At 33.7% G+C, this 26,350-nt stretch overlaps 1 protein-coding gene across 2 annotated transcripts in view; it reads right to left on the bottom strand.

Moving 5' to 3' along the window:
• Positions 1-26,350, bottom strand: part of LOC111512193 (oxysterol-binding protein-related protein 9) — a 187,080-nt gene that overhangs the window by 86,630 nt on the left and 74,100 nt on the right. For both annotated transcript variants that reach the window (XM_074180728.1, XM_074180727.1), the window contains exons 2-3: positions 18,224-18,424; positions 9,376-9,477 (exon numbers count right to left, since the gene is read on the bottom strand). In XM_074180728.1, the coding sequence (XP_074036829.1) occupies positions 9,376-9,477; positions 18,224-18,424 (303 nt within the window). The remainder of the gene's footprint in view (positions 1-9,375; positions 9,478-18,223; positions 18,425-26,350) is intronic.

Below are 26,350 nucleotides of genomic sequence, written 5' to 3' on the forward strand. Positions count from 1 at the left end.
AAATTTTCAGAAGAGATTCATTTTTGGAAAGGAAAGGTTATGACTTTCAACATTTTTTTGTATGAAGATGGTGAAGCAGAGTATACAGTGTGTCCAAGATAAGGATCCTAAGCATGGGAATCTCAGTACCTGTTGGATATACAGCTTAGGTTAAATTAGGAAAAAGTTGTGTTCTTTAAAGCTTATTTACATGCCGTTTAGAAACTTGAAGAATTTTCATGGCCTGCTGGGATATTTGGGAAAAACGAGAATTTGACAATATCAATTTTATTTTCTTCTGACTTTATTTGAAAAGATATCAAAAAACGAATAACAGTTTTTCATTGGCACTTTTAAGGTACTACACGATGGTATTTTTAGATTTTATATCCGACGTTTCGTTTTCAAGAAACCATCATCAACTTTATTTTTTTATATGACCCGAAACAAAAGTACACCCTGTATCTGATTCCATTTTTTATTACGAATTCAACGATGTATCACATGCCATTGTTTTCTTTTTAGTTTAAAGGAAAATTACATTTTTACATTTTTTCTATTTTAAAAAAAATCTTTAAGTAGGCGTTGCGAACAAATGCTTTGACGTAAATACCTGTCACCGAGCCTGTCAAATATTATTTAATTACACGATAAAATAGTAATTGTCGTTGTTTTTAGCCTGTTTGTCGAGTTGTTGTTTTTAGAGTTATTGTTACTGTTGTCGTTATTATTGTTTATTGTTGAATAGATAATATTGTGTTATTATCGTCGAATATGCCGGTGAGCATTATAGCCATGAAGAAAAGTTTGACATGCTAACGTGCTACATTTTGTGCCACAAAAATACTGTAAATACAGCAGCAATGTATCTTAATACATATCCAGAAAGAAAGCAGCCATGTAAGTCCATTTTCTTAGAGCTGGCTCGAAATTTAAAAGAATATGGTTCATTTAAAAAGCCTGTTTTATCTCGGAAAAAGGAATCTTCAGAAGAAGCCCAAAATAATGTTTTACAAGCAGTTGTTGAGAACCCTGAAATATCAACTAGGCAAATCGAAAATAATGTAGGAGTAGCCAAATCCACAGCACAATTTATTTTGCGTAAAAATAGATATCACCCCTATAAATTTATGATTTGCCAAGGACTTAAACCAGGGGATTTCGAACGGCGCCGAAATTTTTGCGAATGGTATACACGCGCGTGTGAAGAAGATTATAATTTCCCTTCAAAAATAATATGGTCCGACGAAAGTATGGTCACTAATAATGGTATATTCAACCGCCGCAATACGCATTACTGGGCTCAGCAAAATCCGCGTGTTAAGAAAATATCAAGACATCAAGAACATTTTGGGTTTAATATTTGGTGTGCAATTTTAGGAACTAAAATACTAGGTCCGTTTTTTTACTATAATTCTTTGACCGCCGAACGATACCATCATTTATTGCAAAACTATGTAGAAGACTGTTTAGATAATTTACCTCTTGCACAGGTCAATAACTGTTGGTTTCAACAAGACGGTGCTCCTGCACATAATTCTAGACAAGTTCGAGAGTATCTTTCGCAGCGATTTCCTGGAAGGTGGATTGGAACCTTTAGTGAAGTGTCTTGGCCAGCGCGATCCCCTGACTTAACTCCTCTGGACTTCTTCATATGGGGTTTTGTTAAAAACCGGGTTTACCAACATTCTTTTGAAACTGAACAGCAGTTACGAGAATGTGTAACTGTCGCATTTAACAGTATTACATCAGAGATGTTACGTGATGTTTTAAGTTCTACAGTTAGAAGATCATACTTATGTTTGGAAAATAACGGAAACCCGTTTGAACACCTCCTTTGAATTAAATAAAAAATGCGTTAATTTCTTTGTTGTTTTCATTACTTTAAAAAAATCATTACTAACCTACTTAAAAATACATTTTAAAAATAAAAAAAATGCAATTTTCCCTTAAACTAAAAAGAAAACAATGACATGTGTTACATCGTTGAATTCGTAATAAAAAATGTAATCAGATACAGGGTGTACTTTTTTTTCGGGCTATTTAAAAAAATAAAGTTGATGATGGTTTTTTGAAAACGAAACGTCGGATATAAAAACTAAAAATACCATCGTGTAGTACCTTGAAAGTGCCAATGAAAAAGTGTTATTCGTTTTTTGATATCTTTTCAAATAAAGTCAGAAAAAAATAAAATTGATATTGTCAATATATATATATATATATATATATATATATATATATATATATATATATATATATATATATATATATATATATATATATATATATATATATATATATATACATATTTTTGAATGATGCAACTAATTTTCCTTTATTTTCAGTACTTCAATATTAATATGAGTCACAAAAAGGATTTGGAGCTTTTTAACTCCTATTTAATTATATGCGAGCGCTTTCGACAGCTGGTCGTGCTGGTCATCATATAGGCTCTACTAAAACAGTTTGAGTAGAGCCTAGATGACAGCACGACCAGCTGTCGAAAACGCTCGCATATATACATATACACAGTATCATCCCCAAAGTATGCACCATATGGGAAACTTATTTATTAAGGTAAGGTAAGGTAAAAGTTTGTGTATCTCCTAAAACTAAACATGCAACAACAAAATACAGTAAAACACACTTAATATACGAGGAGCCTTCTGATATTTGATTTTGAGACAAAAGTAAAGTACTCTTATTTTGAAAAATTTCGGGAAATGTTATTTGAAAAAGCTGTTCAGCATTAAAAATACATCTAGATTTGAAGTCATGGCCATCTAAGTGAAGTTTTATTTTTGTACCTTTTTTTATAAATGGGGCCTACGAATAAAAAATTTTGCTAAAATGATAAATAAACAGCATTCTGTATACGACGGTTTATTTCAAAAGCCTGTAATATTACAAATTACACAACTATGGTGTCAACCACAGTCAATTTTTTTTGAAGAGCATAATCATTTTTTAAAGTTTTTGGTGCAGAGTTATTTTAATTTTTTGTTTACACCGAAAATTACTAAAAATTGTAATTGTATGTAATCTAACAAAATGTTAATATTCAATAACATCAAAACTCGTTGATTTTCTGGAGATTTTCTTGTCCAAGAGACATCATTTTGTCTGAGTTCACTTCCTATTTGCAAAGAGGTTATATATTGTTGGGTTCCTAGTGCGTGTTGCTTAGCTGGACTTCATATTACAATTACAAAAAAGGACGCAAATTTAAGGTTATACACCACTCTCCCTGAAGTAAAAGTAAAACTGAAAGTATTTTGTACTGAGTTGGTGCGTTAGTATTTATTTAACAGGTTGAATTATTAGTAAATAGCACAGTCAAATTGGCGGCATTTTCTTTGTTCTATTTTCTTTTATTTTATAGAATTTAACATTTTTTTATATAAGATTTCACACGTTGTTTTTTTATTATTTTGTCCATGGAGTCGTTGTTTCACTCATTACACTTAATTTTTGAAACCTTGGTCTTTCATTTTATTTTGGACTGAGAAAAATACCATCCTCGTAGTCGTAGAGTAGGATGAAATTAAGAAAACAAAAACAAATTAGAGACTTCTTAGTCAATCTATCGAGGAGATAATAGTAAGTGAAAAGAATTTTATCTAAGAATAAAATTCATATTCGGCGTCGTTCTGGAACTATATAATGAGAGAGAATATAAATAGGTATACCAAATGATCAGATATCAAAAAGACCGGCCGTCGTGCGATCTGAACGAACTTTTCGAACAGTCTTTTCGGAATTGCCCAACATCCAAAATTTGATGTGGAGAAATCCGCATCTGGTGACAGCAGCTGAAAATTAGGTATATAAAAACCGTAGATGTTACATTACAAAATACCGAATGGGAATATTATTCTGAAGGGACATTTTCACAAATAAATGCTCATAAGTTCGAAACTTGACTGGTTAGGTTTACGCATGATATGCATAGAAAGAAAGCAAATTTTGACAGCTTTCTGAAATTTGTAATGATACACAAGGTGTTCCGTTTGAAATAGACAACTTTTAGTCACTATTTCAAGCAAACGAAAAAACACCTTGTAGTGAAGTAACAGAGATTATGTAGTGACGAAAATGTCAATATTATTAGGAGGTCACAAAATTACTGTCAAATAGTAATCATGGCTTGCCTACAAAATACCGAATGGGAATACCATTCTAAAGTCCGAAACTTGACTATTTAGGTAGACGCATGATATTTTCAGAAAGAAAGCAAATTTTAACAACTCTCTGAATTTGTAATGATACACAGAGCGCTCATTTGGAATAATCAAATTTCAGTCACTTTCTCAAGCAAACGAAAAAACTGTATTTTTTTACCACCCTGTAGTGAACTAACGAAGATTACGCTAAAGTGTGGGAAGCCTCCAAGTATCACCTAACTCCAAACCAAATTTCGATATCATAATACTTCTTAACTAAAAGATATCGGCATTTTTAGAAGTCATGATTTTCGAAGAAAAAAATTGAAATTAATTTTTATTTCGAAAACGGTAACAGATAGGTATAGGGAAATATCAAGAAAAGTTGTCGGGCAATTGTTGGAGATTCCAAAAATAATATTATATACAGAGTGTTCCATTTGAAAAATCAAGTTGCTACTGCTTTCTAATAGAAGCGGCAACACCGGTACCATAGTATTCCTCAACTCAAAGATATCAGCTTAGAGGTCATGATTTCCGAAGAAAAAAATTTAAATTAATTTATATTTCGAAAATGGAAACAGATAAGTATAGGGAAACATCCAGAAACGTTGCCTGGTAATTGTTGAAGATTCCAAAAATAACATTATATAAATGGTGTCCTATCTAAAAAATCAAAGTTGCTACTACTTTCTAATGGAAGTGTCAACACCGTATTGTCGAAATATTTTTAATTGGGAAAAGAATGTCCGAATTTGCTCTCCAAAAACGTATAATGTGCCATCCACCGTGAATTAGTCTGTATAATGTTCTCCATTACAATTTTAATTAAAAAAGAGAAATGAAAATTTTTATGTTTTTTACCACTTTTATTTGTAACTAACGTTACTGCAGTTTCGTCCATATAGGACGTCCATATGTAACGTTAGTTACAAATAAAAGTGGTAAAAAACATAGAAATTTTCATTTCTCTTTTTATTATGATCTCCTACCACGTAGTTACCGGCTACATCCATCATTTTACAATTTTAATTATTTTTCAGATTGTGAAAGATGAATAAATCCAAAAGAAGTCGACAAAAAAAGTTTCATTTAAACTTTCGCGTACTTTCTTTTAGATAATGGGATCTCATCCCTACTATGAAAATGTGTTATTTTTGATTTGACCAATAATTGCCTGAAAATCATTTCAGTTTCGTGGTAATGCCTCAGTGTGTCTAAGCTTGCTTGTTGCTTGCCTGTGTATGAGCACCAAATACTTGTGAAGTTTTGTTTAACAAATTATAACAGGGGAGCCCAAGCGGGGATTTCGGGATTTACTGAAGCGCGGCAGATTAATATACAGGGGGATACCTTGTACCCGGTTAAGTACCTACACACCCTATATATAAGGCCACCCGTGAAGGATAAAAGATCAGATTAGTAAAAAAAAATATCATCAGAAATTCTCAAGCGCGTCAGATTAAGGCAGGGTGAGTTAATTACATGCTAAAAAGTGTATATTCCAGTAATCTGACAATTTCAGAGTGACGTAAAGAACGAGGAGGGCAGCAAAGTTGTAAAAAAAAAGTCATCTCAACATTCTCGAGCGTAGCTCGAAGTCATTGCTTAAAGAAGAAGAAAATCTTTACTGATTTATTTTTTACTGTATTCCTAAAATTATCGGCTGGGAATGAATTGATCGCAAAAATCTGTCACTGGCCCTAGACAAATACAACTATAACTATTTCCTCCTAGACACACATTACTTTACTATGATTATTAAGTAGTTATGAACATATATCATCACTATTAATCATAATATTACAAAATATTCTAGTGCTATGGCCTTCTACGTAAGCATTATCAATGCATTTCTATATACTACTGTTATGAGTACGACATTTTTTTGTAAACATAAATGCAAAATGTATGAAACTATATTTTCTCGAGAACAAGATAATGGCTTAGCGGATTACTTACGATCTTTTTAGTCTCATAGGAGTCAATAATGACATGAACCCACAATTCTTTGCTGGTCATAGACAGACAAGCAATTCACAATGTGTTAATAGCAGGGGAGCCTACCATGCAAAATGGGGATTTACATATTAGGTTGCAAAGCTTAGATGATGAGAAGAAAAAAATGTTATATAATATATACCTTTTCATCGGTGGGGGAAGCTGCTATAGATTATTAAATATGTAAAAAAAATGTTGCATGGACATACTCGAGCGCGTAAGATATTGATACCATCAATGTTCTACGTATTCGTTATAATGTTGGTATGTTAATCTGATCGTTTGCATGATGTGGGTGGTTGTACGTAAGGGTTAAAAATGAAAAAAAAAATTATTCGAGCGCGTCAGATTTTCTAAGGGGGTGTTAAGTGCACCAAAAAACAACTCTCATTCAATAATCTGACGATTTCGATCTGACGCAAACTCGCGGCCATTATTATAATGTGCAAAAAAAATCGTCATTTTGAAATACTCAAGCGCGTCAGATTAAGATATATATGGTTCATCTTCATGTTTTAGACGTGCTGTCTCATAATCTGACGATTATCTGAAGGGATTCGCCTAATCTGACAAAAAAATATAATTTTTTTTTTTTTTAATCATTGAACTTAATTAATTGAAAAGGTCAGGAAATAGCATGCAAATAAATAAGTGTATGTTTTTTAAGTGGAATACTTGTATTTATGAAAAATAATAAGAAAAAAATGCCCGGTACTGACGATGCCCAATAGGCTGAAACAGCTGTATACCGGTGGCTCTTAAATTGAAATCAATATGGGAATGATCAAAGAGTACTTATCTATTTATTTTTTGATTTTCATGGAATTATTTTCCAGCAGCTTGACTGCATTAACCTTTCTAGATTATATATATATATGTATATATATATATATATATATATATATATATATATATATATATATATATATATATATATATATATATATATATATATATATTATTGATTTCCTACGGGCATAAAGTCCCAATTACACGAAAAGCTAAATTCTAGTACAAGCACACAACTGATAAATGAATAATTGATTACTAATTTACTGAATTGCAAATATGCAGTAGGAAACAAAAAATGAATGATTCATAAAAAAATTATACTAAATACTATTTATGTAGGTATTGAGATTAATATAATATTCTTAAAATTATGGATCAGATTTAGAAATTACACAAGAAATTGACAAGAGTATATATTTTTGTGAACAGAAAAATATGTCAATCTTGGCATATTTTATTGAAGTTCTGACACATTACTACAACCGGCGATCTTCATAGGACATTTATTCTATAGTTATCACAATAAAAAGTTATTAATTAGATCAGGGCTGAAGCCTTCAAAAATGGTAAAAAGTGAAAAGAAAATAGTAAGATGAAACCCATTAGAAAAAGAGGGAAATATGATAAAAATGAAAAGCAACATAAATTACGGGCGATATGAGTTCAGGAAGTGGAAGAGTTATTGAGGGTAAAAAATGGTTTATCTCGATTTCCGGCAAAACTACTAGTCCTATGGAAAAAAGTTAAATGGCAAAGTTGTAGGAAATGAAAAGATCTACAACTTTTGTATTTACAATTTTTTCACATACCCTCAAAATTTTTTGTGAAAAATTCAAATAACTAAGTTTTTGGTTTTTTATGTAGAAAAACATAACACAGCAAGCAGGTATTTTGTCTTTGATGGGTACCCTGAAATTAAAAAATCAGTTACTGTCACAACAGTACCAGAAGCTTCTTCAACTAAAAGAGGAGAACGTATTCGTAGAAAAACCTCAGGCAATATTCCAGAGCTTGACTATCAAAACCATACAAAAAGACTATTTTTGTAAGAAACATTTTTATCCAACGAGAAAAACAAGGACAAAATAATAAAAACTTTAATGAAAAGATTATAGTCACAAGGGTTTTTCTGTAAAGAAGTAAAAGAAGATGCTGATGCTGACATAATTAAGACCTCGATAGAAATTGCCAGAGATACTAATAAAACTGTCATTGTTATGGGTCAAGATATTGATCTTTTGATCCTTTTATATCAAATAAATTCAAATAATCAAACCAGGTTCTGGAAATGTAAAGAATCTATTTTTTCACGTCTAATAGTTTCAAACCGGAGTCCTTAATTTGTCAAATTTCGCCAATCTTTTTTATAAGAAAGATGCAAGTAAAGAATATATAAAAAAAGGATTACAATTGATCAAATCTATTTATAAATATGAACATGAAAAAATAACACTGAATCAATTAAGATTTCATAAAAGCCAATTGGGAAAAATTAAATCATGTTTCATTTTAGCAAACCTCCCACCCATATGGGATATTGGATACGAAGAAGGTAATGGTCTTGAAGATTTCGAAGATCAACTAGAATTGGAAAAGTTTGTCGAATCTAACGATGATGAAGAAATGCCATCAAAGATACATAAACTTATGGATAAGTGATTAAAATTCGTTTTTAAAAATATTATAACTAATAACGTAATCAGAATGAAGTATCTAAATTCAATAGTACGATCTACATGTATAATTATATTTTATGAGATTTTTTATGACATGAATGTAATTAGAATTCATTAAATAAACTTTTTAATTGAATAAAATTGCAGCAATCACAGTTTTTTGATGAAATTGAACAAAATGAAAAAATCGTGTTGTCTAAGAACATTTACTATAGTAATGTATATTTTTTTACACCATCAGAAAGTAGAGATTTCAACGAACAAAAAGCACACCGACTTTTTGAAAAAAGCTGATATTTTGACGCCAGAATTTTCGATTGAAAATTAGGGTGCTTTTTTGATATTAAGTCAAAGTGAGGTGAAAAAATAAATATTCTGAATGAAATAAATTACAGTATATTTGGGATATGAAAAGGTAAGTTTTCACCAAAGATAAAAATAAAAAACCAAAAACTTGGTTATTTTAGTTTTTCATATGAATTCTGAGGTTATGTGAAAATACAAAAGTTGTAGATCTTTCTATTACCTACAACTTTGTCATTTAATTTTTTCCCATAGGACTTTTTTTACCCTTAAAAACTCACCTCCTCCCACTTCCCACTTTATTTTATTTTCATTTTCATCATATTCTTCTCCTTTTCTGATGGGTTTCATCCTATTATTATTTTTATTTTGTTTCAAAAATTATCGATCATAGTCTATATGTGGGATCTGGAATTGAACTAAACAACAGAGAATGAGAAAATGTTCGCAAATGGACTCACCTTAGTTTGGTCTATCATGATCTGAAGATATGCGTCCGCTTCGGAAACTTTGTTGTCGAAATCTTTGATGGTCGGGGAAGGATGATGTGTGTCCCATCTCATCTGAAAAAAAAATAGATATGATATTTAGAATTTCACGAAATATATGTTCGTTTGATATATGTCCTTTAATTATTTGCAGCATATCAGCAAAAACACAATGAAATGGTAAATGAAAACAAAGCAAAGAATATCTATTGTTTTAGAATGTGACTGTCAAAACTACATCAGCGAAAGTTATTAATAATTTGCACATTCCTTCCTAAAAATTCATTTCATGAATTTACAATTTGAAACAATTCAAACACCTATCAATTAATATTCGAGTCAGATATTGAATACTTTCGATAATTCAAGTATAATGAATAGGTATTTATTGTGTGTTAATGTCCTTTAACCTCTTTGTGATATATCCTATGTCCTTGTTTCTATTTTTTTGGGGATCTTCGATATCGGCAACTATGAGCCTAGTGTTCTTGGTGGTCTATGTTAATAGACCCCCTAGCAACTACGTTAATAGCAACCTATGGGGCATCATGCCTATTCGTAGTCTGGTCAGCCATGTAAAGAAGCAAAATTAATCCATCATCAACTAGACAAATTCTCGCGAAAAACATATCTAGTCGATGGCGAATTCGAACTCAAGATCGTGAGTTGTGTATACTACTCTGTTTATTAATAATTTCAGAATGTTTTGATAATTCTGAACACTTTAGTTTTTGACAAAACAACTTTGTATTTTCAAAAGTTTGTTTGTTCCCAACTACTTGAGTGCCATCGGCGAAACCTGCAATATTGTGATAATATTCATAGGACATACATATTAAGAGAATTGTATGTACTTATAACTTTCTTCACAAGAATTCATTGAAATTATTGTGTTGGAATACAATTTTTAAACCCTAATTTGACGCATCCTAAAGCAAAATTATTCAATATAACGATGTCTTTCTTGATAGGCACAATTGGAACCTGGAACTTGACGTATCTGTATCTGTAGAGTAGGGAGGGTGAGTGTAGGCCCACAGCATTCAGGCCATTGTACATCCTCCCAAGGAGTTGTCCTTCTAGGTCATCGTTCATCCTGTCCTTTCCAGGAAGGTGGACAGGTCTCTGGGAGACATCGCCTTTATATCGATAGGTGTAGGTCAAGACTCGCCAAACACACACTCTCTTAATGACGATAACTCCAGGCACTCGCATAGGACATGCCTGACAGTCTCATCTTCCTGTTCACACATCCTGCATAGAGGTATGTCCACTAGCCCCATATTGTGGTATTTCCTTAGTTGACAGTGGCCAGTCAGAAATCTTGACTGGTAGATTTTTCCTGGTCATCGCCAGATATTTCTTCGGCGCCAGCTTCCCAGGGTCGCCCAGGGTGATCCTGGCTAGTTCCACAATGGGCTCATTTAACAAATTTGTTTTATTTCATAATTTGAAAGTTTATGTTTCAAATAGTACATCTGCAAAAAATCTGAATTTTCATTCTTTATCTTCCCCCTCAAATTAATTGTTGAATGTGGCGTTCACCGAAACGGGGTGTGGTTAAGCTTGACGTCACATCAGTCGACTCTGCGACAAGGGAGTGCTGGCGGATGAGCGAAATACGTGTGCTAAAGCCGTAGAAAGCAAGTTGTGTGTTGTTTACTGCAGTGTGTCAACTGTGTGAATATGAATAACGATAAAAAAGGACGTTACAAGTATTGCATCGTTCCTAAATGCAAGAATTCTTCGGTAACTGCACCAGACAAAATTTTTATTTCACTGTTACGAAAGTTATGGCAGCGCGCTATGCGGAGGGCCGACTTTGTATCTGCCAAGGGGACGCATTTTTGTTGCGAAGATCATTTTAATGTAAGTATGAATGATACTGATTGATAAAAAAAATAGTTTACTCTGAGCACTACTTTGAACTTCAGGTTGAAACAGATTTAGAAAATTACATGTATATCAAATCTATGAAAGTGGGAAAAATTATATTTGAACCAGGCTTAATTCCGCATATATTTGATTGCCAGATTGATGGACCGACGGCCCATACATCTAAAGCTCCGCCGTTTTTTCAAAAAAAAGAAAAACAAATTTTGTTGAATACTTGTAACGAAGATATCGCTAAAAATCAAATCATGTCTGATTAAGCAGGTACACAGGAAAATACCTTTGATGTTGGAATTCAAGTTAATAAACAGGTTTTTCGAAGATCTAAAGCTGAACTGACCGTAAATATTATATACCACCGAAAAAGAAATCGTTCTGAAGAAATAGAAAATACAGAAAATATTGGAAAAAATTACTACCAAGTTCCCCCGAGGACAGTGAGGGTTTGAGTACATCAGACATGACTTCTGTTGATACATCATCAGATTTTACTTTGTCTGGAATATTAGTTGAAAACTGGAATTAGAAAAACGATATTGAGCGAAGATCTATTCACGTCATAGAGAAAAATTCGAAATTATGTCTTGGAATCCCAAGGTACTCTTTATTAATTATAGAACTTTTGTCTCAAAAATGCCAGTTACCCAGAATTGATCTAGACATTACTTTGAAGAAAATTAAATTGAATTGACGATAGCAGCGATTCATAATCTCCAACTACAGGCCCGGTTACCACCGCTCGAAGCTCGTTTGCCTGGTGTGACGTCAAGATGTACCGCAGGCGATCTCACATTTTCAATTGCTCTTGCTCAGTTGTTAATTGACATATAGATCCGAAAATTATGTGGGATACTTGGGAGATGATTTAATTTTATAATATATAATTTTCAATAAAAAACTAAATTAGCCTGAATGAACCCATTCTCGAAATCATCAGGCCGTAGGTGCCACTGACATAAAATGTACAAAAGAACTACCTCCAGACGACCGTTTTTCTAATCTAAAAAATGACTGAAACTTTGTTAAATGAACCAGTTCTATACTTTTGTGCTTTCATCAGATGACAATCTTGTTAGATCTAGATAAGATAATTTATAAGATTGTGTATATGGAACTTCAAGATTGTGGATAATTTCGTTTGTCAAATCCTTATCAATCCATTAGATTTTCCGAAGTAATTTTGTTTTGAAATATTCTTTTCAACGGAGATATTCCTCTAGATGGTTCAGATATGAGCAATTAGGCAGCAGGCAACGTGACTCCTTATAGCGGAACTCACACAGCATACTGCAGACACCCCTACACTGGCATGTGGTACGAACACAACGATTCATACGAGTCCCCAACTTCACCAAAGTCGCCTGTTAGTGAAGAGGCATACGTCCTCTTTTATGAAAAGAAGGAAACGAGATATCTGAGAGGATGTTTCTTTCAGCGTTTTAGTCTGTTATTTTTTTTTCTTTTTGTCATCTATATCGACTACATTGGTCATTAGCCTTGTGTCCTGGGTATGCAATGTTAATAACTCCCCGAGCCACCTAGGGAGCATCATGACTATTCGCAGTCCGTCAGCCAAGTAACGTTGCAGAATTATTCCAACTTCAATTAGATACATTCTCTCGAGAAAAATATCTGGTCGAGATTGGGATCGAACTCACGAACTTCCAGTCGTGAATCGGGCGCACTACCACTGTGCCGTTTCACCGCTATACATATATATATATATATATATATATATATATATATATATATATATATATATATATATATATATATAGATAATCTAGAAAGGTTAATGCAGTCAAGCTGCTGAAAAATAATTCCATGAAAATCAAAAAATAAATAGATAAGTAATCTTTGATCATTCCCATATTGATTTCAATTTAAGAGCCACCGGTATACAGCTGTTTCAGCCTATTGGGCATCGTCAGTACCGGGCAGGCGGTCCTCGATTGAAGACAAAATGAGAAAAAACCAAGAAAGTACTTGATAAAAATAGCTGCGTAAACGCAAGCTTATGTTTCCACTTGGGATGGAACACCCCATTTGTATTGTGGACGGACAGTGTATATCATTTTAGCCAACTCCATTCAGGTGGTAGGTGCATTTTGAGCATTTCCATCAGTCCTGAGAATTTCATCGTTCCACCTCGAATATTACGGAAGATACGGGGGTGTTTACATAAGAAGTGAGACAAATTCTGATTTTTCAGAAATGAAATTTTTTCAGGAAAAAAGTGTAATCGTAGTAAGTTGGTAGTCCTGATCACGAATCTGAAGGAATTTTGAGCCTATTTTGTCCCCCAATATGTTTTACCGTAAAAATGGGGTGTTCCATCGCGAGTGAGTGACAGTGTATATCACTTTGGCCAACCCCATTCAGGTGGTAGGTGCATTTTGAGCATTTCCATCAGTCCAGAGAGTTTCATCGTTCTACCTCGAATATTACGGAAGATACGGGGGTGTTTCCATGAGAAATGAGACACACTGTGTATATATACAGTGTCACCGATAAAGTCCGCATCAAATGGGAAACTTTTTTATTTATCGTTTTATGTGAAATTTGATTTTGGCAGTAGATTTTGCTTAAGAAATGATGTCAAATGGCGTCTACAAAATAGGTCACGTGATTTCCTTAACCTGTCAAAATTGACATTTAAAAAAAGAAACATCGAAAAATGACATTATTCTTCAAAATATCCAAAAATATCAAAGGATAAAAACATTTTCTTTTGTAATTTTATACCCACACACCAAGTTTCAAACCCATAATGAGTATTTTATATTTTCACTATTTTTCCGCATTCCTGCTTTTTCTACTTATCAAAATTTAAGCACACCTGTACTAAATCATTTATTTTAACTAAACTCGTCACCGAATTTCTTTTTTTGTAATATAATAATATTTTAAGAGCCTCTTTGATGTTAAAAACAAATTTTGAAAAATAAAAGTTGTCAAACTTGATGCAAAATTCATCTAGTTTCAACGGGGCTTTCAAAACTATACAGTACTTGAGTTTTTTAATGAGCATTCAAGTAGAAAAAGCAGGAATGCGGAAAAATAGTGAAAATATAAAATACTCATTATGGGTTTGAAACTTGGTGTGTGGGTATAAAATTACAAAAGAAAATGTTTTTATCCTTTGATATTTTTGGATTTTTTGAAGAATAATGTCATTTTTCGATGTTTCTTTTTTTAAATGTCAATTTTGACAGGTTAAGGAAATCACGTGACCTATTTTGTAGACGCCATTTGACATCATTTCTTAAGCAGAATCTACTGCCAAAATCAAATTTCACATAAAACGATAAATAAAAAAGTTTCCCATTTGATGCGGACTTTATCGGTAACACTATATATATATATATATATATATATATATATATATATATATATATATATATACAGTGTGTCAATTTGAAAACTTCCCACCCTCAATATCTCCCTTCCAGTACATAATATGAAAAAATGGTCAGACAGGTCAACTTTATTTGCAAGGGGGACACTCTGAATGAATATTTTCAACCCTCGGGGTTCAACCCCCTAGGAGGGGTGGATGTTACCCTCAGAATTTCAAATGGAAAGGGGGGTCAAGTGGCACATCATTTTGAAGGGCATTCAATTCTCTTGCCAATGATACCTTTTTCATTAGTTTTTGATGAGCAGTTTTTGAACAATAACGTTCCAAACGAACGGTGATTAGAAGTGAATAAGAATAAATGATTAAAACTCGCCCGCACTAGATGTTTGGTATTCAGGTTGGTATTCAAAACAAATGATTGTAATGGACTATTGGAAAAGGTGAGCATCGTACTAGGTAGCATCGTTCCAACCCTTGAGTAATATTCGAATTCGTGGATGTGAGAGGAATGTAGAACTACTTAGTTAACGAAATACGCATCGAGTGCAAACAAAAAATACTAAATTGCAAAAAACAAATTTCAACCATCTTGTTACGCTTTATCTGATAATATGTTCAAAATGTTGTCCATTCTGCTCTAAACAGTAATACAGTCTGTTTTCGAACTCCTCTCGAACATTTTGGAAAACTTCACCACTAATTGACCGGCATGCTGCTGTAATTCGTCCTTTGAGGTCATCCATATCAGTGAGCTGTGTTTTATAAACGACAGATTTGAGATATCCCCAAAGAAAAAAATCTAATGGAGTCAAATCCGGTGATCTCGGTGGCCACTCAATTGATCCCCTTCTGCCAATCCATCTCTCCCGGAATCGCTCGTTCAACCATTGTCGGACGGGGCGAAAATAATGAGGTGGCGCACCGTCCTGTTGGAAATGTAACAAATCTTCCTGCAACAGTAAATTACCGTGTGCATCAATTTGAGTTTCGAGCTCGTGAGTTATAAGTGGATCGATAGGTGCTTGAAGCATATCTAGGTACAGATCACCATTCAAGTTTTCTTCAAAAAATAAAGGTCCGATAATGGCATTTCCAAGAATACCAGCCCAAACATTAACTTTTTGTGGGTGTTGTGTATGTCCTTCTCGAAAATTGTGAGGGTTTTCGTCACTCCAATAGCGACAATTTTGCCTATTAACATTGCCATTCAGGAAAAATGAACATTCATCACTGAAACAGATATTGAACAGAAGATTAGGTAAAGCATTGATTCGAAGAGTCATGATTTCACAGAATTCTATTCTTCTGTCATAATCATCCTCATGGAGCTCGTGGAGAATCTGCATTTTATATGGATGAAATTTGTGCATTTTCAGTGCTTTCCTTACAGTCTCGTGTGACATTCCCGTCTGTTCTGCTACTGATCGTAAGGAGCTAGTCGGCTCTGCAGCAAATGTTCCCAACACCTCAATTTGAGCATCCTCATTCAGTACTCTGGGGTTATTCCTTTTTTTATTCTTCACCGAACCAGTTTCGGAAAACTTTGTCACCAAATCAAGCACATACCGGTGACTTATATTAAGATTTGGATTTCTTTCATTAAAAAGAGATGCCGCCCTTCGTGCGCACTTGCCCACCTCTCCATAAATAAAAATTATTTCAATTCGGTCTTGGATAGTGTAAACCATTCTTACAATTTATACACTTTCTAAGGTATCGCTGATCAGCTCAACAAATGAAACTGAAATGATAGTACTACCAAATGGCTTGAATGCGATGAACACCTTTTTTGCTCAAAAAACGATACTTTTTATAGCAGAAGTAACAAAAAAGGGATAAGAGTTTTAAATCCGATAATAAACCCAAATGAAAGTCACCGAAATCAGATAACTAATTAATGTAAATTTTTTGAGGCTTGTCTAATTTTACCCCTGATGGAAAGTTGAAAAGCTGACCCGTCATCACAAGTTTTACTTATAAGAGAGTCAATAAATTGTATTTCTTTGCATACTAACTTGATAACCAGGCATTTTAGTATAGGCCAATTCTAATTACTTCTATTAGTTTAGAACTACATTTTCGGATACTGCTGATCGGAAAATAATAAATGAGGGCACCGTCGGCAAGCGAATTGAATGCCCTTCAAAATGATGTGCCACTTGACCCCCCTTTCCATTTGAAATTCTGAGGGTAACATCCACCCCTCCTAGGGGGTTGAACCCCGAGGGTTGAAAATATTCATTCAGAGTGTCCCCCTTGCAAATAAAGTTGACCTGTCTGACCATTTTTTCATATTATGTACTGGAAGGGAGATATTGAGGGTGGGAAGTTTTCAAATTGACACACTGTATATATATATATATATATATATATATATATATATATATATATATATATATATATATATATGCCAAGCTTTCGCTTCTACTGGGAAGCTTCTTCACGGCCTATAATAATTTATTGAGTTGTGGATTTTTTTTTGTGGATGAATAATATTACAAATCATACTTAGAGAAAAAATTAGTGAAAGACAATGAATCTGACATATAACTGATGAAAGAAACTTAAACATGTATGGATTTTTTGAATTTGACATATGTCATACCTTCATATAAATGTCTTTTTTCATGGGCATGATGATTTCATAATCTTTGACTCTAAAGAGAGAGTTGATTGATACAATTTTCATTATTATCATTATGATTTTTGGTGTAGTTCCAGTAAGTTACTGTATATACTGCTGAGATTATCAATGTCAGTTTTCTTATTCATACAATTAGAAGACTTATTAATTTCAACCATTTCAAGAAAACGCGTTTGGAAATAGTTTTTTTTGTATGTAAAAGTTTGATATTAGAGTAATTTGGTTTATGTCCTGTTTCTATAGAATGTTGCCCCAATGCACATGATTTCTTATTAAGCTTTATATCACTTTTATGTGAAGTTACTATATCTTTAAGAATTCTAAATGTTGTTCCAATATAATCCAAATTACAATTGTTACAAGGAATGTTATAAATCACAAAAATGAGTGAAAAACAATTAATTGAACATATAAATTGACGAAAGAAAGTTAAAAATTATTGGATTTTTTTTTCGAAACAACTACTTTCATATAAAAATTGAATTACACGAAAGAAAAATACTTTCGAAATAACCACTTTTATGAACATTGAATTAAATAAAAAACATTTTACTCTATTCGGCTTGTACTCCAAATATTCGTTATGGAATTGAATCAAATTCCTAAATTTTTTTGTATAAAGATGGAGAAATTGAAAGCGAAAACCTTTCGTTCCCAAAAACTGAGGATCTATCTCGTCAATACGTGTAATTCAATGTTTATATGTTGTTCGGAAAGAGTTCTGCTTCCATTTTTCTTCCAGGAACTTCTGTTCATGATCTACATATCTCTATAAAGAATTTTTCTGAATAATGATGGAGAAGTAGTAAACAAAAAAACTTTTTTTTCAAAAAATAATCTCTTCTGCAAAAATACTCCTTATTCAATTAAGAAATGTATTTTTTCTAGAGATTTTGAATTATTGTTGATTTCCCATCACTCACCCTGCTGCCGTGCCTGAAGATGGTCTCCTCCAGCGCGTGTACCCACTTTTGCCTCTCTTCGGCATCTCGCGCTTGAAAATGAAAAGTCTTGTGGTCCACCGTTACGGTGAATGTACTATCGTCTTCATCATCTATACCAATCACGGCTCCTTTCAATCGAACACACCCTCTCCGAACACCACGCATCATTTTTTCCTTCGACTGAAACAAAAAAAGACAGTCAATGTTATTATTCATTTCTTCGATTTGATAACAAAAGACGAAACCAACTGATGCTATTGAAAAAAAATAGGGTACAGTGATTGGCTTGTTTGGGAATAATGGGTTTAATGAAAATCACATCAACGGCAGAATTGAGTCTACCTAACCCGAGCATGCTATCCAAAAAGCAAAATATAATAATAATGATACCGGGGTGAACCAAAGCCACTCACAAGTATCAGCACAAACTTCCGACAGATCTGATCATCGGAACTGTCAGAGAAGAGCAAAGTCTCTGCACAAACATGCTTGCCGTTCCAATCTTAATCTACTCGTTTGGAGTAGTGAAGTGGGCTCGGGAGGAGCTGTATCAACTCGACGTAAAGACTCGAAAAATGATGCACCTCCTTAGGAGTTTGGATCCCAAATCGTCCGTTTCACGGTTGTATCTCCTCCGACAACAGGGATATCACTGAGTTCCGGAGTTTGGGGTGTCTACATGACGGAATGGTATTGGATGGAGCCCGTAAAATCGTCAGGAGTTCCGATCCCCTTCTCTGCATGGTCCGCGACCATGCGAGAGCAGAAATGGGAGAATTCCTCTTTAGGGCAGCTACTCGAGTTAACCAGCTGGTTAACTCGGTTTAGTTTTCGACAGTGGACGAGGTGATTACAACTCTGTCACCGAGCTGGAATCCGTTCAGCAAAAGGCCCATATAAAAGCCGCAAAGATCACTTCACTTCTGCGGCAACACAAGGATAAGCCAATGCATGGGGTCTCTTTTTCAACAACATTAAAGATTTCGGCTTATCAAAGCGCCTGACCTTATCGGTTTTCTCAAGTCGAGTGGGCTGAAGTCGGAAACCAAGGGGTTCATCATGGCCTGCCAGGATGGTGGTAATTAAGTCAATAGTATATTAGACACAGGCATGAATGTGCAGAAAAGGAGGAAGTAGCAACGTTACAAATTATATCATTCTTATTTTTTCAAAAACTACATCTCAAGATTCTTATTGAAAATGGGTGTACATTAGATTTCATTCAAATATTTTCGTTACAATGCTATTTTGGATTTTTAAATTCAGTTTAAATTCATCAGAGATTGAGTTGTACACTCGTGCGATCTGGTATAAAAACTAGTTTTTAAGTAATTCTGTACAGTGTGTAGGGGGCGTTAGTTTTCCCCTGTAACAAATGTTGATATTGTGAGCATCTGAACGGTATGGCAATTTATTAAAGTATTTAACTACTAGAGCGATTCCAAAAATGTATTAATATACGGGGTGTTCCATTTAAAAAAATATAATTGCTAGGACTTTTTGATAGAAGTGGCAACGCCGCAATGCTGAAAATATTTTAGATCGATAGAACAGGTGAGGAAATGTGAGAGGTGAAATTTTCAGAAAAATCATGCTTTGCGTTTTCCAGAAACGTCTAACCTACCATCGACCGTGAGTCACGCTGTATAAAATCGTTAGAAATAACGTTATAAAATAGTATACATTTTGAATATTGAGAACATTGGAAACATGGAAAACATGGAAGTCATGTATAAAGCTACCGGACTGTGGGCCATGGACGGTGGGAGAAATCGTATCGTATCTTCACGTGTTTGATTATTTAAAATAAGTTTATGCAATTTACTTTCAAACTCCATCACTAACTGAATACGGTCCTGAATTTGGATGTTTACGGTTCGAATAATTTAATAGACTGATAACAGATTTCTACACATCTACTGTACATCTTGAGGATGGAGCTTCTCACCGGCCATGACCGGCAGCTGTACCCTACCAAAATTTTAGATTTGTAGAACTTTTTGAAACAGCTATTTTGGAGGTTCAGATATGAATCCGATTAAATATTGGCAATCGAAATTCAAAATGGTGGAAATATTAAATATTTTCATCATTTCACCAAAATTGCTCCTACCTATAGAGCTGAAATTTGACATGAATATGTCTTTCAATGCCTTCCACCTACTTAAAAAATTATGCAAAAAATTATCGTCTGCTAGATATTGCAAATGTTCACAAATTGACGTCATGGATCCTTTCCAGGGGGATGATATTGTTTTTAATTTTTTTTCATTGAGTCCTGAATTTCACGACCTTTACGAAATATAGCTTTTTCATTTTTCATCCTCAAAATGGCACCCAAAAAAGTACGTCAGTTTTTTTATGATAATTAGGTTCTCTATATATATTTGTGGCACCGTATCAAGATTTAAAACACCGTAAACTGACCATCATGAAAACTTCTGCAAATCCTGAAATTTTGTTGAGGTTGTCTACAGAGGAGATGAAACAGAATTGGGAAAACTACTTTCCCCTTAAAATATTCCCTTTTCATTTCGAATGTTTTCCATGCTTTAACAATGTTCCTATTGTTTGATATGGAAACTATTTCAACATGTTATTTGTAATGATTTTATCTATCTAACAACATAGAAATGCTGCTATTAATTATGGTGAAAATCAGCCCTTTACATCTTGTAATGACGGAGAAAGCAAGAGTGAATCGATTCAGAATGGAAAATTTAGAGTTTTGGAATATGTGGAGTGACAAATATTGGTCATAAACCGAACATGGGACGTGAGCTGGAATATGTTTTGGGGGAGAAATTTGTCGCGATCAATATTCTTACCTTCAGCTAAATTGCACACAGGACACTGATAAATCTGAGGGTAATATAGAGACTGGTCAAGGAATGACGTGAAGAACTGAAGAAACTAGATGGCCGGAATATATTGACTCTATAGCTGGTGCCTGAACACTCAGTTATCACAAGCAACAAAAAAGTTGAAGACTGTGCTAGACACGGATCATCAGCTCCATATATTAGCACTGCACCAGCAACGGGAATACCAAAATATGTGGTACGGGACCAGATAAAAAAATGGGTTAGTAGCAAACATGAAGAGTACTAAGCAGATACACCCAGAAAAGCACACGGAGAAGCCTTTATAAAAAGACCGCCTGAAAAAATAAATGATTCGAAACAGCAAGGATTGACTCTATAGCTGGTGCCTGAACACTCAGTTATCACAAGCAACAAAAAAGTTGAAGACTGTGCTAGACACGGATCATCAGCTCCATATATTAGCACTGCACCAGCAACGGGAATACCAAAATATGTGGTACGGGACCAGATAAAAAAATGGGTTAGTAGCAAACATGAAGAGTACTAAGCAGATACACCCAGAAAAGCACACGGAGAAGCCTTTATAAAAAGACCGCCTGAAAAAATAAATGATTCGAAACAGCAAGGATCGGCTCAGAATAATTACAGAGCTGGTCACCAGATATTGTCCATTCAGGGGATACCTGAGATTTTTGTTGCAGGCAATGCAACAGAGAGGCAGGGGCATTTCCTCATGTTTAATGTGAGGCATTGGACGATAGGAGGCAAGCAATTTATAGGCAATCCAAATTATGTCCAGAAGAATATAGTAAACATAACCAAAGGATCTTATACGGATTGGGCCAAATTGGACTTTTTTAAAGGAAAACTCCTGTTTTCAAACTAGATAGTTGAAAACTGATGGTTGTGTCTGAGTGTCAAATTTAATGACAAAGCTAATGGTGAAAACCGCATATCGATATTTATCACCGTTTCTGAGTAACAACATGTTTTCCGAAAACAGTTTTGAAAAGTCGCTGTAACTTTTTCCTTGTCAAAAATCTCTTGTTTCTATGACAACACTTCCAAATCACTTTTTTACGTAGAATTCAATGGTGTAAAAAACTATTTTTTTCAAATGAGATATCGATAGTTATTTATGGAAAACTATTTTTCATGAGACACCCTGTATATTCCAACATCTTTCAATAGAGCTTAAATTTACCTTTTCAAAAATGTATCACACTGGATGTTTTGCTAGAATCATCTTTGAAATACATATCATCTAGGTTTTTTCATGTAGACTTTGAAACTCGCACTTTGATCAAGTAGGCTTTGGACGATGCAGGGATAAAACAGAATGCAAATCTTCACTAGTACCTGTCAAATTTTGATTCAAGGACTGAAGACAGACGCTCTTCAATTAGTAGTTTTTGTTTAATTTTCAAACACATTCGCAATGAAGTATGATAATTATGAAAAATGGGATGTCTGTTTTATACAGGGTGTCACTGAATAAGTGTAAAACATTTAAAGAGGTGATTCCTCATCGAAAAAAAGATAGGATTTTTCATATAAAGAAACGTCATTGGAGCATCCCTTGTTAAGATACAGCCCCTTAAAGGGGGTACTTAAAATTTGTATAACAATTTTTTTCACAAGCATTAGTGCTTGTGAAAAGCTACAATATTGAAATTAACCTGACGTTTTGTACTACCAAAAAGACACTCAGCCAGTAATTTATTTGGTTCACTCCATAGTTGTAAGGGGTGGAATACGCAACCCATAAAATTTATTCCAATGTAACTTTTTGTCTTATCATTTGTTTACCATTAAAAAATTTATTTCCGATAGCCTGTTTCATTCTAAACAAAAAATGTCTCTTTGGTTTTTTGCCCAAAATAAACCAGTTCGCAGCAAAAAATTATTTTACGAACAACTACAGAGATACATCGTCAAAAATGCGAACTGGATTTATTGTTATTTTGTAGTTAGTTAGCATTAAACGATTAAAGGGTAATAAACAAAACTAATTTATTAATAACAAAACACACAACATGTAGAAATCATAGTAAATATTCAATATGTCTACCTTCAGACGTACGCATGCGTCTAGACGTCGGCGCATTGACTCACGTATTCGCTCAAATATTCCTGGAGTCTCTCTGATTACCCTGCACGCATTGATGATGCGGTTTCTCAAGTCCTCTACATCGCGAACAGGAGTACGATAGTAAATATTTTATATCAAGAATGCTGCCGTTGAGGATACATTTCAGCATATCTTCTAGAAGCTTCCAACATATTCCTCTGCGACAGACCGTAAACGTAATACATATGAGCCATTAGCTCATTTGTGTATGCCATTTTAATAACAAGTGAATTATTAAAGTAACAAATTAAGAACAGAACAACAACACACGATTAGTACTAATTCAATTTCGAAAATTCACAAACTGACAACGTCATACCAATTTGATTGCCACTATCGCTAATAGCGACCTACTAGATAGATTAGTTTCGTATTTTCGCATTTATGACGATGTATCTTTGTAGTTGTTCCTAAAATAATTTTTTGCTGCGAACTGGTTTATCTTGGGTAAAAAACCCAAGAGACATTATTTGTTTAGAATGAAACAGGCTATCAGAAATAAATTTTAAAATGGTAAACAAATTATAAGACAAAAAGTTACATTGGAAATAAATTTTAGGGGTTGCGTTTTCCACCCCTTACAACCATGGGGTAAACCAAATACATTTCTGGCTAAGTATTTTTTTGGTAGTACAAAACGTAAGGTTAATTTCAATATTGTAACTTTTTTAGTGCTTGTGAAAAAAATTATTATACAAATTTTATGTACCCTCTTTAAGGGGCTCTCTATCTTAACAAGGGATGCTCCAATGAAATTTCTTTATATGAAAGATCCTATCTTTTTTTCGATGAGGAATCACCTCCTTGAATGTTTTACACTTATTTAGTTACACCCTGTATAAAACCGGGGAAAATGAAGAAGGAGTAAGCAATTTGTATCGCAAGATTGCGACACAACCTAATTAATGGTGTTCAATTTGAAATTATATGAATAAAATATGGATAAGGAGTTGGAATAATCCTAAAACGACAACGCAAAATATGAACTTAACAACAGGCCTACCAAGAACTAACGTTAGGTGGATTTTGAAAAAAACACAAGATGCAGCCATACAGGCCCAGAAGAATTCATCAACTCAGAGCAGGAGATTTTGAACGCTGCATGGCTTTTTGCCAGTGGTTCCTAGAAAGCTGTAATCAAGTGCGTGATTTTTCGTTAAATTGTATTCGGACAAGCGAAGCTTGTCAAAGTTGTACCGGCATTTTCAACTGCTACAATTCTTATACTTGGGCTCAACAAAATCCTCATTCTATTGTGGAGTAGAAAAGTCAAGGAAGATTTGGATTTAGTGTGTGGACAGGTGTTTTCAGGGGTAGAATTATCGAACCGTTCATTTATAATGGCATCTCTCATCTCACAGGTATTTAGAAATTTTAAGTGTCCAATTTGACTCACTCTGAACAGAATGATTCAAGGAACTAGGCTATTGGAATGGGTTTCATGAAAGTATGGGAAAAGTAGACTATGAAGCTGCAGGATTTTCCGGACACTTAAAAGAAATGAATGGCTCCCAACTTATTCAGTTTCACGGAAGTTATTATTATGTATCGAAAATCTTTCACAACAATTCATTAGATTCTTCTGTTTGAACTCTTAAGAAGACAAACTTCAAACTGTATAATTGAGTCAATGAATGAATTGTGTCATAATTCGTTATTGTCTAAAATAAGTAAATCAATTAAAAAAAAATACAATACAAGAGATAAAAAAACACCTGAATTAAGAAAGTATATTCTGCGTATAGGTACTGGCTTTCGAAATAATCGATTCATCTGAATATAATGAATAAATACATAATCTAAAAGCTCATAAAATACCCATTGTAAGATTTCTGGATAGATAAATACCTTATGAAATATGCATGAAATTAACATATACATTGTGTGCACGGTTGAATGTATAAGGTTTCTGATAATTTTTTTCCTCAATAAAAATGAATGAACATTTCTTACAGAAAAATGTAACACTAAATACGTTTCTCATACGTTAGTAACAAATTGTCTACATCTTTCACGGCCTATGCTCACTTTTCTAATAGTAAAAAATAATTAATGCTCAGTATACTCATAAATAAAAAACGCTAACAGACTGCTCAAACAGAATTTTGTGATTTTGTTATTATTTGACACAATAGATATAGGCGGGTTTGTAATTCTTAACATGGTTCGGATTGCAAACAAAAGATTTCGTGAGCTTTCCGGTAATTTTATACCTCCAGTGGCGTGCGTTTGGGTATTTAATAAAGAATACTAATAAAGGACTAATTTATTTATATACAATTGATATTGTTACAACTTTTTGATTAAAAATATTTAAGATATAAGCAAAAATTATGGTGCGTTATCATTAGATAAAACCGATGAATCTTCGTCTAATGTTATAATTGAAGGTTATACAATTTCCTGAACTAAATGGTCTATTTTCTACATGTCCTTTCTTTTAAAACGTGTGCAATATATTTTCTCTACTTTTCAGAATCGAAATTTGTTAAGGACTCCTTAAAGAGTATTTTGACATCTTTTATTTTAAATGTCGTATTTCTTCGAAACGAAACCCTTTACTTGAACCCAAAAGAGTTCAATGGGATAAAGTTCGCGATGATAAGGGGGCAGACACAGAATAATAATTTTTCGTTTCCATGCCATCTTGTTGACTACATATTCCGTGAAACCAGCTCTATTTGAATATACTATGGACAATATTTCTTTTTCAACTATACTGTTATCAAAAGGTATGTTTTTTATCAAATCCCCTGAGAAGAAGCTGATGTCTTCTCTCAATGTATCAGGTGGTAGATATTCTTTCAACTTTTCTGAAATGATAATTTTCATTATTCATCATAATCACAAAGTTAGGTCGAATGAAGTTTAACATTTGCTCAAAATAGTCTTCAAACACATCGCCGTTTATGACTTCTTGGTAATCGCCAGAATGCTATGACTCAAACATCAATGAGCCGCCATAAACCGCCAATAAACCATCAACACAACAGTAGCTTTTCTTTTTAAGAAGGCGACTATTATCCGGTAAAACAGTCTTCTAAAAATGCTTCGCGTGAACTTGTAATGTTTTTGTCTGGCGACATCCTTTCAAACGGTATATCTCACTTAATGTCTCTTTCAGCAGATAATTTCATCATTTTCGATCAA

The sequence above is a fragment of the Leptinotarsa decemlineata genome, unplaced genomic scaffold (assembly GCF_025532065.1).
Source record: "Leptinotarsa decemlineata unplaced genomic scaffold, Ldec_3_MD MMD2_tig00026299_RagTag_RagTag, whole genome shotgun sequence".
Taxonomy (NCBI): Eukaryota; Metazoa; Arthropoda; class Insecta; order Coleoptera; family Chrysomelidae; genus Leptinotarsa; species Leptinotarsa decemlineata.